The sequence below is a fragment of the Ylistrum balloti genome, unplaced genomic scaffold (genome assembly GCF_031769215.1).
Source record: "Ylistrum balloti isolate Yb309-2 unplaced genomic scaffold, AGI_CSIRO_Ybal_v1 Utg370332, whole genome shotgun sequence".
In the NCBI taxonomy this organism is placed as follows: domain Eukaryota; kingdom Metazoa; phylum Mollusca; class Bivalvia; order Pectinida; family Pectinidae; genus Ylistrum; species Ylistrum balloti.
The window spans coordinates 910,367-924,535 of NW_026782241.1; the positions used below are offsets into that span (position 1 = coordinate 910,367).

General features: G+C 34.5%; 1 protein-coding gene across 4 annotated transcripts in view; it reads left to right on the forward strand.

The window, feature by feature from the left end:
• The first annotated feature begins 3,466 nt into the window (after window positions 1–3,466).
• The window catches only part of LOC132553495 (chromodomain-helicase-DNA-binding protein Mi-2 homolog), a 38,351-nt gene continuing 27,648 nt past the window's right edge, over window positions 3,467–14,169 (forward strand). For 3 of the 4 annotated variants that reach the window (XM_060217745.1, XM_060217746.1, XM_060217743.1), the window contains exons 1-12: window positions 3,467–3,659; window positions 4,969–5,058; window positions 9,273–9,394; window positions 10,088–10,177; window positions 10,522–10,870; window positions 11,191–11,327; window positions 11,628–11,840; window positions 12,306–12,449; window positions 12,620–12,796; window positions 13,027–13,146; window positions 13,383–13,466; window positions 13,862–14,091. In XM_060217745.1, coding sequence (XP_060073728.1) covers window positions 3,593–3,659; window positions 4,969–5,058; window positions 9,273–9,394; window positions 10,088–10,177; window positions 10,522–10,870; window positions 11,191–11,327; window positions 11,628–11,840; window positions 12,306–12,449; window positions 12,620–12,796; window positions 13,027–13,146; window positions 13,383–13,466; window positions 13,862–14,091 — 1,823 coding nt within the window. In that variant the 5' untranslated portion in view covers window positions 3,467–3,592. The remainder of the gene's footprint in view (window positions 3,660–4,968; window positions 5,059–9,272; window positions 9,395–10,087; window positions 10,178–10,521; window positions 10,871–11,190; window positions 11,328–11,627; window positions 11,841–12,305; window positions 12,450–12,619; window positions 12,797–13,026; window positions 13,147–13,382; window positions 13,467–13,861; window positions 14,092–14,169) is intronic. The other variant, XM_060217744.1, reaches the window with a different exon arrangement.

The following is a 14,169-nucleotide window of genomic DNA, read 5'->3' on the forward strand; positions in this document are numbered from 1 at the left end:
TGTTTTCCATCGCCGACTCAAATAAAAAAAGGCTCCCTAAATAATGAGAAAAGGGAGGAGGGATGGGGCCCTCCTTGACGGATCCCGGCGCCGGTGCTGGTATTAGATATTGGCCATCAAAATCATCCGGTTTTGTAACTTGTGTATTTTTAATGACCGTGGACCTCGGATTTGTTAACCGGCACATAAACTTGAATTCTGCTGATATTTCGTTTAAATAACGTCAGTCATGAGTGCTAAAACAAAAATCAATGTTTAAAAAATAATATCCTGGCCTCGAGTGCCTGTGATGTCGGAATCAGAATCCGAAAAGGCAGACATAATGGGGAGGCGGTTCGGTCCGTTTTCATTTTCAGTTTTCGTTATGAAATTTTACACCCATGCAAATGATATATGATATTAATAATATCTAGAGCACGAATGGTCTGAATTCGAATCATGGTGTGATCGTTACATTTTTACTTTCCTCTTACGATGCAATTGAACATTTCTTTTTTGTGGTTACTCATGTTATGAGACAGATCACAGAGACGTCTTAAACAGTGGGTCCAACAAAGGTATGCATCGTATTTGGTGCATGCAAACGTGACGTGGGATGCCCGCTGCGTCGGGGTATAAGTGGTGAAGGAACATCCCAATTCACAAGTTGTTCAGATTGCTTGTCTATGACAATATTCCGTTCCGGATTTAGAATTTTTGATGCTCCAAAATATGTCACAGACATATAACGATATTACTCGTATTTTTAATTATTAAAAAATTGCATTTTTCACGAAAAACTGCACCTAAAATGATGTATTATTCTGTACAGCATTTTAGTCGGTATTACAAACAAAGCATCATACACAAACACATATGGTATTAATGAGTCACTATATATTTGAATTAAATATAGTTTATTGTAAATTATTTACAAAAGGATCGGGCACAAATTATTTCAACTTATAGTTGCCCTTTCCTCAAGTCAGTATATATCACTTCTCGCTCATGGTATTTCCGTGTAAATTCTTGTACGTCTGTTTTGTTTTAGTGTACATCAAATTGGTATGCAAAGTCAAGTGTGAGACCAAGATTGGCATGCGCTGCTTGATGTCAACGAATTCTTTTTGTGTTTCTGTGATATTTATGCGAGATTCAAAGGTCCGCCATGATAGATACACAACATACCAATGGAACCCTAGAATCCCAACATGACAAACAGAACAGAAACTAAGAAATGACATGATATTTTTACAAAACTATATGCAATTTTATCTGGAACCAGATATATGGGATCAACTATGTGATATCATTACCGTGCTGATTATACATGCCCATTAGGCCTTACTAGAATAGAAACAGACACACATTATACGGAACTAAGAGTGACAACCGGCGATTGTAAAAACAAAACGAATCTCAGGCTGGTTACTGAGTTTTGGAAACTCCATATTAGATAAACCATGTATCGTATTTGTCAAGGTGTAATTGGGGTGGAGAAAAAAACTGGAAATCGTTGTTATTTTAAACAAAATGTTTATAAAGCTATGAATGAAAGTATGCTTGTTAATCTGTCTCGCTTAGGGTTCTGTGCTGGCGGTACATGTGTCGTAAACACTAACGATATATTTCAGTATTTCCATTTCTTAATGTTCGAATTTAAGGAAGAAAATACCCTTACACACTGACATTCGCCTGCTTGTTAACGGCAGTAAAACAATTTTTCATTTATCTGACTTTTTATGCTACGAGACAGAATGGTGGCAATAACGTCGGTATATTATATACCACAAATCACTCGCAGTCATGAATGTCGTTGGCAAAGCTTTTATGGTATTTTTTAAAAATAAGTAAAATCTCTTCTGTGCAACAACTAGTTTAATTTCTTTCCGTGCTCAACAGCATGTAGGGTTAGAATACTGGAATTACACACACACACATATATATATAACATTAAACATGTATTTCATTTGTGCAAGATGATGCAGAACATCGCCACCACACTTCAAAAACCATATCTATGTTACAGCCCACTATTTCAAAACATTAAGACGCCATCTACAGATCATCTACATTTATATATATATCGACCACCTGATAACTGTAAATATATACAGTAGAAACAAAATATAAAAATCCGGCCTGCTAAAACACCAGACAAAAATGTTCTTTGATAAAGTGTTTACACTAAAGGCAGAAATGATACTGATTTACTATCTTTAACCCATTTCTCAGATCGATGAAAATAAAAGTTAGTATAAAATTATGAGTTCATTTCACATATATCTAAACAACAAGAACAAGAGATACATGTAGTTATTCAGATATCAAACAACAACAACTAATATTCTCATGTATTTTGTAATAACTCTTTCTATTAGCCGCAGCATGAATTAGATACAAAATAAAATTACGAAGGTTATGTGGTGTTTTTTTCAGAAAAGAGCACTGATAGAATTCGGTTTGATTATTTTGAATACAGATGAACGACGGTAAAAGCATGGTTAGAGGATAAAATAGATGTAGTAACTGTACTTAGAAATAATGGAAATCCTATATTTAGCTGCGGACACGCCTATTTCTATGTTAATGAGTGGGCACTGGGTGAACTCCTAGTAGCATTACATCTCGTTTCTGGTATACAAATCCACCAGGATTCGAACCCCGATAGCATATGATTACTGAGGAAACACTGTCATGCAATAACAAATAGAATACACTTTACACTGTAAAAAATGTAAATATATGTAATTGAAATTATATTGAAACCAGATGAATACAAGGACGGGTTTTCTGTAATATTTGCAAACAGTCAATAATTAAGCTGACCAATGGGTAAAATGAGTATCTGAGAGTGTGTCCATTTCATTAGTGATCTGACTTGGCACTCATATCCGCAACTTGGTTGCGGAAAAAATAGCGGATGATAGATAGCAAGAACTATCGTACATAGATATGTGAATAGAAGGTTACATAGAGATATCGCTGTATGTTAATGATATATACAATACGATTTCAATTTGTATACCTTTCCCGGGACAAAAAGATATATCTAATTTAACGGACACTTTCTATAGATAGATATTAGTCTGGGCGTTATATTACTATAATATGTAAAATGATTCAGCAGAATTCACTTTTGCAAAAATTCATGAATTTCGATAAAAATCTCTTTTATGTCTCTGAACCAATCTCCTTATTTATCTTATTTGTCTGTAAGTACAAATAGACTACGTATCAATTAATTAATTGATGCTATAAAGATAACGGGCACTTGTTGTCTTCAAAACCTGCGCATGCGACGACTGAAGCAGAGGCATAAGGAATTCACAGTATCTATTAAGATGATATTAATGAAAAGTTAATTTTAATCACGTGATAACTTTTAAGCCAAAAAATGGAAATTATGGGATATATCACCAATCAGTGACGTCACACTGCGCATGATCAACCCGGGCTCCAAATCGCTCGAGCGACGCAGGGGCAAGGGATAGGGCGGCTAACCCATGTGTACCCCGATGCTTGATATTGTACAAATAGAGAATAAGTAAGGGCAGAACTAGCTCTTTTTGTCCCCAGGGAGTTATTTGGATCATCACTGACATCGACTATCATGGCTTCAGCGGCCAAAAATGACGAAAACGATGAAAGTATGGATGTCGGAGAGGAGACCGGCGAAGGTATCACTTTGTTTAATTTCCTAATTAGGTTGATGGGAGCTTTCGATTTCTTCATAGTTTGACAGTTGAATCATACACGATTTCAACATCTTGCACAAATTAGTGTTAATTGAACTTCTTATTACCGATAAATCTTCACTACTTGTCGACACAACATTGTTTGTATCGCATACAGGGGATGTTTTCAAACCACGAGTCGAGCGGAATTCCCTTTGCCTACGTCTTTGTTCATTTGCATACAGGATACGAAAACCCTGTGTATTTACGTTTTAGAGGGGTTTTCCCGTTCATAATACCGTTTTTGAAGTCAGGTTTTCTTTGTATTGCAACAATATGTAATATAGAAAAGATTCTGCTTGATTTTTTTCATTTTTGTTCGATCAAATTTCACATCAAAATCGATGAGATAAATATCGGGATAAATATCATACCGTCTACAGGCGGTCTGCGCATGCCCGGAAAACAAGAGCTCGAATACTTATCAGCTGATGCAGTTTCAGTTCTGTCGTGAGACAAGTGTAACAGTCAAGATTTATCATTAAAATGTGTTTTTCACCTAACACTGAGTGTTACATGTTTAACGCATGTCACTGATATTTTGTGATGTGAATATTTTTTAGCGATAAACAAACGATTGTTTTTTTTAAACAGCAAGTTCTAATGTACCTGGACAAAGTTTATTCAATGTGCTTTGTCATATTTGATTTATACCACAGAAGTGCAATGAATGATATCTAACTGTTTAGACTTTTTATTATAAAATTTGTTATGTATGTCTCATATTTAATTTGTTTCAAATTTAATATTATGATGGCTGTTGGAGTTGCACACACTGTCCGCTGCGTTCATTTATTTCTTTAAAAGGAAAGGTGAGATTGAAAAAAACTGTCTCAAGGAAAAGGTTCTTGCCAATTTGAATTGTATCATTTATAGAAAATCAAGACAAGCAAACCACCAATGATAGTTGTGTTATCTTTCAGACCTATAGATCATTGATGGTTATTTTTCCTTATTTTTCAGTATCTTAACTGAAAAGAATTGGATCTAGAATCTCTACAATATTACACATTGATTTTTTTTGTAACTGCGCAATTCATCAGTTATATCGAGGATTAGGAAACAGAGTCTGTCAACGTAGGAAAATTGTTTTTGATGATTGAATTGTTCATGCAGACATAATTTGCTTATCTGCCTTGAATTTGAAGTGTGAGCAACCCCAGCACATGTGAGACATCAATAGACAATGCTGTTATCAATTTACAGTAATTTTGATAAAAAATGTACATGAGAGCTGCACATTTTTCTGCAGATGAGCGGTATTCAACTCCGCAAAATGCATCTCCATCACCATATTCCCCACCTGAACAGGAGGGGGCAGAGTCTAGGTTGGGTACGCCCTGTAAGTAACGCCTCAATGTGGTATCATAGGAATAAGTGCCTCTGTCATGATGCATGCTGCATTGTATTACTTCACCTTGGTTTATGGCCATTTTAATATAGTTTGATGCTATATATATATATGTTGTTACTTTCAAGTACATGTTGAAAATAACACAGATGTATTATTCTTATTTTGTTGATTTTTATTTTTTTTCATATGTATTTTTTCCCCCAAAGTACTGACATCCTTGTAGAAATATTTATTTAAAATAGAAGCTACCGCCTATACAAATTCATCACAAATTACAAAAACTTTTAACAATATGTAGATGTTTTTTTTTCACTCTAAAACTAAAAATAAATTATGAGGAAAAAGAACTTGTTAAATAGATGTTAATAGTATGATGTGGGATTATTTACAATATTTTTTGGTGACCCATGCCAGTCCTTAGGTTTAATATAGTATACCATGGAGTCACTTAGCCCAAGTTGTAGGTTATCATGGGAAGGGAACGTAACATGTCTTTTGCTTGTCTAATTATGACTTAATGATGTAAAACTAAAAAAGCAGATAATTGAAATATTTTTATTAATTCAGGGATTTATCTTCATTTTGAAATGTCATGCCAATCCCATTTTCTACAAAAAAGAAACAGCATGTTTAATTTCCTAAATTAAATGTGACTGTTTATAAAAATATGTGTCATTTGTACCAGGACTGTTATATGGATCAGTCACTGTTTATTAAAGACACAAAACACTTTATGAGGTACTTTGAAGCTTTTGTAAATATTTTCGTTTGAAATGTCATGAATTTGGCGAAATATGTATGAGCAGCTTATTTTACATACATTAATCACCTGATTGATGACCAAGTAGTTATTTCACAAGTCATTTCAAAATGCTGAAATTAATGCAATTAATATATTTAAGGCTTAAATCAACTCAGCATGGTATTAAAATGAATGGCACATTCCTGCTAGCTGTTCACCTCGACTTGCAAACAAGCCTTTTTCTCAGCAGTGTCACCTGGTATATGTCTGTTCTTATTAAATTTTCAATTTAACTAAATGGTGAAGGGTCGTGTATTATAAAGTCGGTGCATGTGGGAGTGAAGTGCAAAGCCAATCAAACTGGTTCAAATGAATGACCTTGATCCACTTTCCAGTTCACATGGTTCATATAAGTTAGTACAAGTTTGTATCTTTATACTGCTTTCAAAAAATGAGAAAAGGGTATTTGGTTTAGTTATAATGATTAGAGTACAAAATGGAAGCCCTATTATTTTCCCTCCAATTATCCCACTTTCAAGAGGTTATGGAGGTCAGATGTCTGAATATTGTTAAATATAACTCTCTCGGAGTAACTAAGATGTCAAGGGTCATAATATGCATGTACACTACCAATCAATAGACAATGTAATAACAACAAGCATCTGTGGTTTGGCGAGTGGTCACATTATGTAGCTTTTAAAGTTTCCATTGTTTGAAGTCCCTTCTTAAGGGATGGCTCTTTTTTTATAGTACAGTCTCTAACTGTCCATCCTTCCACTTCCTTGTGTGGGCTCTCTATCTTTTACACTACCTGTCAGTAGAACTTATTTAGAGTATGGATTCACCTCAGTGAGACAGTGTGTCATGTATCACAAGCAGGGAAGAAGGTCACTCTGACCTACATTTTGAACTTTGACCTATATCAAAGTAAAAGTAATTTCCTAAGGACACTACTGGTCACTGGAACTTCATACTTGGGATATGGTGCTGACCTTGGTGAGGCAGTGTGTCATGTATTAGTAGGACACTCAGACCTTCATCTTGACCTTTGACCTACATTTAAGAAAATAGTTTGTCTGATCTTGGTCTCCTGAACTATAAGTTTATGGAACTTCATACTTTAGGGATGTCATCACCTTGGTGAGGTAGCCTGTTAGGGGCTATAAGTTGATAAATTATGTTACCACATAATCTGGTGTGAGGAGAATTTTGGATCACAATGTATCACCTAGACCAACATTTAAGGTCCTTTATACTTGTAGAGTGTAGCAATCATAAATAAAACAACAAAATAAATCTCAGACTAAAATGATCAGACTTGTGATGAAATCAAATAGCAATCCATGATATACATATTTAAATTGTTGAAAGGAAACAGAGTTTTACCTGTTTTTGATTTCAAAGAAGACGCAACAGAACTGGCCCTTGTAGTGATTGTGTCATTTATACATCCTTTGTCAATAGACAACAAAGCTTTATTTGTTAGGTAGAAATGATATTCTGTCTATATTGTGTGCTCATGATGTACATTATGAATTATTTTGCTATTAGACTTTGCCATTAAAGCTTTTTTCCTTTATTTTGTAGAGTCAATTACCTTTGAAGTATCTGATATGTTTCTTAAGCCTTATATATGTTTTATAATTAGTTCATATCACTTTTGATGTTCAACCAGTGGAAATTATTCCTGTGAAAAAATATCTATTAAAATCATTTATCTTATCAATTAATCTACAGATTTCTGTGAGGAATTACAATTTCAATATGTACTTGAACACTCAATTGAAATTGTTCATGTTGAATTTCGTTTGAATTCTCATCTTAAAAATGTTATCAAACAAACAAAACGTCCTGTTTTTATTTTGTATCTATGTATTAAAGCTGGTGATATTTACACCATGTAGCTTGCCAAGCTGTGCTTTGAGTTTCAGTTGTAGATCAAAATTTATTTTTTATTTTTCCTGTAGCCAGCTTTTAGTATGCATGTTGTGTTATATTATTTCCTTTTTTTTTGACCACCACACATATATTTGATAATTTATTCAAAGCAGTTGGTTGTTTTTGCATGAAACTGGTTTAGTCCAACAGAACCTTTTATGATCATATGCATATATATGATATTTTGATATAAATTTTGCTGACATTTTATCTTTGATAGGTCAGTTTAGATAAATATTTATGTACTGAAGTACATATAATATACAAGTTTGTATAAGATTGACAAATTTTATTTGATGTCAGAAAATGAAGGTGAAAACCTTGCCTACACCATTGTAGCGCTGAAGTATACACATGTTTTTTTAAATGTTTTGGTGCAAAAACACATGTAACTTTACATGATCTCATTGTTCTACACAATGTAGTGTATTGATTTGCGTCAGGATTTGGTAATGAATGAATAGGAAGAAAAAGGGTTCTTAAGCTCTAGTTTCACTACATAATCAGTGTACACTTTTAGTCTGTACGGTAGGAGTTTGAAATGTATGTCTAAGATTTAAGATCATGATAAATATTTTTAACTACAGGGTGACGTAACCTTGAGTATGCATTACAGTTAGAATCTTATAACCTGACAAATGCTTCTGGGCTTCAAGTCCAAAAAATCAATAATTCCACATTCTGTAAAAACTGCAGGAACATACAGCAGACAGAAAGAGGCCAAGTCTGCAACTGTAAATTGTAGATCTGGGGACCAGGCATAAAAGTGTGTCACACTGGATCAATACTGGGTCTGTCCCAGCTTCAGGCAGCTGCCAGTCTCGTAAATCTGCAGCAATTGTACATGTATGTCCCTCATACTATTGTACTGTGGCTTAGCTTACAGAAACACACAGTTATACATTGTAATTTTTGCATGTCTACAATGATGTGAATATAAAAGAAGTTTGTTGTAATTTTTTTTTGTTTATTTATTTGCCTGGGTTTATCACTCTGTGAAAAGCCAGGGTCATGCGGAGGTAGGGGTTCTGCTTGGAGTAGCCATTGGCTACCTCACTGAACAACATATGGGAGGCCCTTTCCATTCTGTGTGTTAGAAATGTAAATAGAATCCCATTGAAGTACTTTTTTTCTTATCTATTGTGGTATATATTCCCATCACTTTTATCAGATCTATCGTGATGGCTTTGATTTATTTACATTGATAATGACAACATCAAAAACTAAAGAACTTTTTTTTTCTGTTATTTGATAGTAAAGGGATAGTTTTATTTTTTTTTTTTAAATCATGCCTTACTAATTCAACCTTAGAGTATTTTTGATAATATTTTCTATATCATACTAAATATATGTTTGATATCACACGTCACCAGTTTTGAATAAATTCTTAACCCTGAAATATTTCTTTAAATTCCTCATGTAGCCATTGATTGTGTAGAAATATTTAAGATGTTGACTTGTTTTTTAGGCTTTGATTTGTTCCTATATTATATGCTCCTTTGTATTTATGTGACCTGAACAGATGATGACTTGCCCGACAGTCCTGTACCAGAAAAAAAGAGTAAAAAAAGACGATCTAAAGATCCTGCAGAAAAGAAACAAAAGCGCAAGAAGAAGAAAAAGAAATATGACGATGATGATGAGGTAGGTTCTGTCTATTTTATTTACTATACTGAATAAGTTCAAAAGAAATTAGATTTATGAATACATGTATGATAATGGGTTATTGATCCTTACATTCACAAGTTCTAAACTGGATCCCAAATTATACTTTGATAATGAAATACATATACAAAAACATAATCATGCACTTATCCTCTCTACAATTTTCTAACACAAAGTGTAATATTGTAAAATATTAATTGCACATTTGTTTTGATGCTTGAGGTAATTTTTTCAGTTTACAATTTACATTTACAGATAACATATGATTTCTAATCTAACGTTATACTACCTTCTACCTTTGACCTTGTACTACCATTGACCTTATACTACCTTCTAACTTTGACCTTATACTACCTTCTATCTTTGACCTTTTACTACCTCTGCCTTTGACTTTATACTACCTTCTACCATTGACCCTGCACTACCTTCTACCTTTCACCTTATACTACCTTCTACCTTTGACCTTATACTACCTTCTATCTTTGACCTTTTACTACCTCTGCCTTTGACTTTATACTACCTTCTACCATTGACCCTGCACTACCTTCTACCTTTCACCTTATACTACCTTCTACCTTTGACCTTATACTATCTTTTACCTTTCACCTTATACTACCTTCTACCTTTGACCTTATAGTACCTTTGATTCAATGATTAACATTGGCTTTCCAGATGGGCTTTGATGATGATGCTAGTGAAGACTACATATCACCACCCAAGAAACAGAAGAAGCCAAAGGCAGTACCTTCATCTACACCAAAGGTGAGATCTCGTGTCTGTTTACATCTGATACCAGATAGCATGTTTCTTAATGGAGGGGTAATCAGGAGCCAATATGGGTCTGTATGTGCATGAGCCATAGTTGTCATCAGTTCCAATGTTTTTGACAAAGATAAACCAAAGCTGACTTCCTGTTTGGACACAAAATAATGTCTAATTAACAGTCTTCACTAGTGACTAGTAAGTTTCTCCATTGAATAATATTCCCAGCAAACCCCTGGTGCTTTTCTTTGATTTTGTCCAGCAGAAGTGATTAAAGTTGCTAGAACTTGCTTCTTGATTTTGGTGATAATGAATTAATATTGGCCATCTTTTTTTATCTTTAGGAAAAGAAGACTCCATCAGACATAATTGCAGATGATCTTGGCATCAACAATATTGACATTGAATATGACGATGACGATTTCACTACCTTGAATAATTACAAACTGTTCAAGCAACATGTTCAGCCCCTTATACAGAAGGCAAACCCAAAAGTGCCCATGGCAAAAATGGTGACACTGATTGGTGCCAAATGGAGGGAGTTTGCTCAGCTTGTAGCAGCTCGCAACAAAACACGGGATTCAACAGGGAGTACAACTCCAAAGGAAAAAGTAGTAGAACCTGTAAAGGAAAAAGAGGAAAGAGAAGAATCAGATAGAGAGGACAATGCAGATGATTCTCTGAAGGACAATGGTAAATTTTTATCAAAGAAATGTGAAATTCATTCTTAGATTACCTGAATGTTAATGCAATCTAGGACCTTCCCTAAAATGATGTAGAGCTTTCTTACACTTCTTTTCAATGGGACCTTTTTGTCTCATTTGGGAAGTAATTTTAAAAGAAATTGGCAGCAGGAAATTGAAATTAAATATGAAATGCTTTTCATTGAAAATATGGCAAAACAAAACAAAAAACAAAAATAATTCATATGAAAGTTATTTCTCATGTTATATACTGATGATTTTACTTTTTGTTGCCTTTGTGTAGTTCATGTTTGATATGTGTTCGTAAAGGTGATGAGGATACCGAACCTCAAGATGAGGCTCCAGTAGAGGAAAAGCGGAAAAAGAAAACAAAATCAAAGAAAACGGTGGCTCCCCTCAAGATAAAAATCAATAAAAAGAAGAAGAAAGTGAAGAAGAATGCCTCGGTTAGTTCATTTTATAGGTTTTATGGAGCCATTTGGAGATTTATGTTTTTATTGACATTTTGAAATCATATCAAGGAATTTTGAAAGGCCTTTTTCACAAGTCTGAGTGATTAAAGATATTATAGCCTCATAAAACTGGCGTTAAATCCAAAAGGTGATTTTGCTTTATATGAAATTATTTCAGTTTGATTTCCTGTAAAACAATAAAGAATTGAATTTACTTCTTGAGTCCATAGTGATATTTCTGGAAATGTACAGGTATACATGTATGCTTAAAAGTACACATCCCTTTAATTACAGGATGATGATGCAGCCTTCAACACAAGTGACGAGGAATTTGAGCGCCAGTTGGAAGAGGCGTCCATGTTACAGGAAGCTGCCAAAGAGGCAGAGCCAGCATCAAGACGTAAAACCAAGACCAAGAAGGGGCGTGGCAGGGGTGGAAAGAAGAAGACCAAAACTACAAATAAATTCCCCAATGATCCAGATGCGGAAGGCTATGAGGTTTGTGATGTTAGTTGCCTATTATCACTATCTTTTATTTACTTTTTATCTTGATTGTTTATAATTCTTTGTAAAAAATTCCTCATTTATCCCCTTCAATATTTGGTTGTTATATATCTAACTGGCTGTACACATCAATCAATTTGTCAACAGATAAATATTGTATTGTGTTAAATAGTACATTGTTTGGTCATTGACTGTTTCATATTTTTGAGGAGCTAAATTTTTGTGTTTTGTCAAAAGATTGCTGTAATAAGTACATTTAACCAAAAATCATCAAAAAATTACTTGCTCTTCTCTTAACAAATTATGAACATGTGAATTCCAGGATTAAGAGTGACAATAAAATCAAGATAAGTTAATCCCTCAGAAAAAAGTCTATAATTGCCCTTTGAATGAATTAACATTTTTGATATTAAAAGTTCTAACATCAAATCTCTTAGTGTCTGATACTAAACATTTTTATTTTCTAAGACGGACCATCAAGATTACTGTGAGGTGTGCCAGCAGGGAGGGGAGATAATCCTATGTGACACCTGTCCTCGTGCCTACCATCTTGTCTGTCTAGATCCTGAACTAGAGGAAGCACCAGAAGGGAAATGGAGCTGCCCTCACTGTGTAAGTGTTCCACAATAGTTTTCTCTTATTTTCTTCAAAACATAATCTAATTGAAATATATTAATTGTGAGTTTTGCCGATATTCAGGAAAACTGAAAAGTCTTTCTAGTTCTATTTCTGAACTTTGTCAGATATCGGTGGAAAAGCTTGAAAATTGATATTTCTTTCAGGAGGGTGAAGGTATTAAAGAGCAGGAGGAGGACGAACACATGGAATTCTGTCGTGTGTGTAAGGATGGAGGAGAGCTTCTCTGCTGTGACCAATGTCCATCTGCATATCACATGCACTGTGTAAACCCACAGGTTAAGGACATCCCTGATGGTGACTGGCTGTGTCCTAGATGTTCTGTGAGTCTCCTTCAAACTTAACGAAATTAAACAAGGAGTAAAGATACCGTAATTTTTTTGGTTAAAATCATAAAAGTATAATTACTGATTTTGCAAATTGTAACATTACATCATGAGAATTGAAGAGAAAAGGAGAACCGAAAGTTGAAACAATACAGATTTTGTGACGATGGGTTCGGATGGCCGTTAGGGATCCTTTTGTTGAACATTTTGTTGGTATCTTTTTTCAGGCTGAACCATTGGCAGGACATGTGGAGAAGATATTGACCTGGCGCTGGACTGAACCACCAGAGCAGGAAGACAAATTAGATGAGCTTGACCACACTCATGCTCACCCTCCCTCTAAAAAGGTACCCATGTATTGGCTGTATGGTTTAAGATTATCATGACCATCAGTAACATGTTGATGTAAACAAAATTTCTTTACACTTTGCTGAATTTGAAATAACATATTTGATATATCTTATCAAACTTCTTTAAAAGTTATAAGAAATAGAGGCACTTAAAATTAATATGAAACATATGGACCACAGAATTTAGATGTAATGATTATTGTATATTGTAACTGTTTCTCCTTTTACAACAGGCGAATATTAAGCCAACTCGGGAATTCTTTGTCAAGTTCCGCAATTTGAGTTACTGGCATTGTGATTGGATCAGTGAGTTACGGGTAAGTTTATTATGTCGCCCTTTTGTCCTCTAGATTGCATTGACCTTGTTTCCTAACTTGTTGTGCTGCTTTTGTTTGGAGATTATACACTTTCAAATTAATGATGAATAGGTATGGTATTATTGTTATTTACTCTTTTGAAATTTTATGGAAATTTAATACAAGGGTAAATGCTGTTCTTCCTCATTTACTGATGAAAGAAAAAAAATCATATTTAAGCAATTAGATTATCACAACTTTCAAGTAAGATGATGCAAAGGAAACCATCACAACTTGTGGAAAAATTTTAGAGAGAGACAAAATATTTGGGGTATGTTTTTTTTGTGTGTATGTGTGTGTGGTGGAGGGGGGCAGGTTGATGTGATGATTAATAAATGATTTGGTCCCCCTTTTAGGTTGATGTATATCATCCTGCCATGTATCGTCATTACATTCGTAAAAATGACATGGATGAGCCCCCACCGCTGGAAGATGGCAGTAGCTATGGTATGAAGGACTATCACAAAATCAAAGGAAAGAGAGGTCAAGACAGGGATGCAGACGATGGTGAAAATCTCGAGGAGCGCTTCTACAAATATGGTGTCCGCCCAGAATGGCTAGAGGTCCACAGAATCATTAACCACAAGTTAGTAATATCTGAAAACTGTCAGACCTGTCTTTAAAGGACAGCAATAGGACTGTGCATAACTGTCCTTTGTAGAGA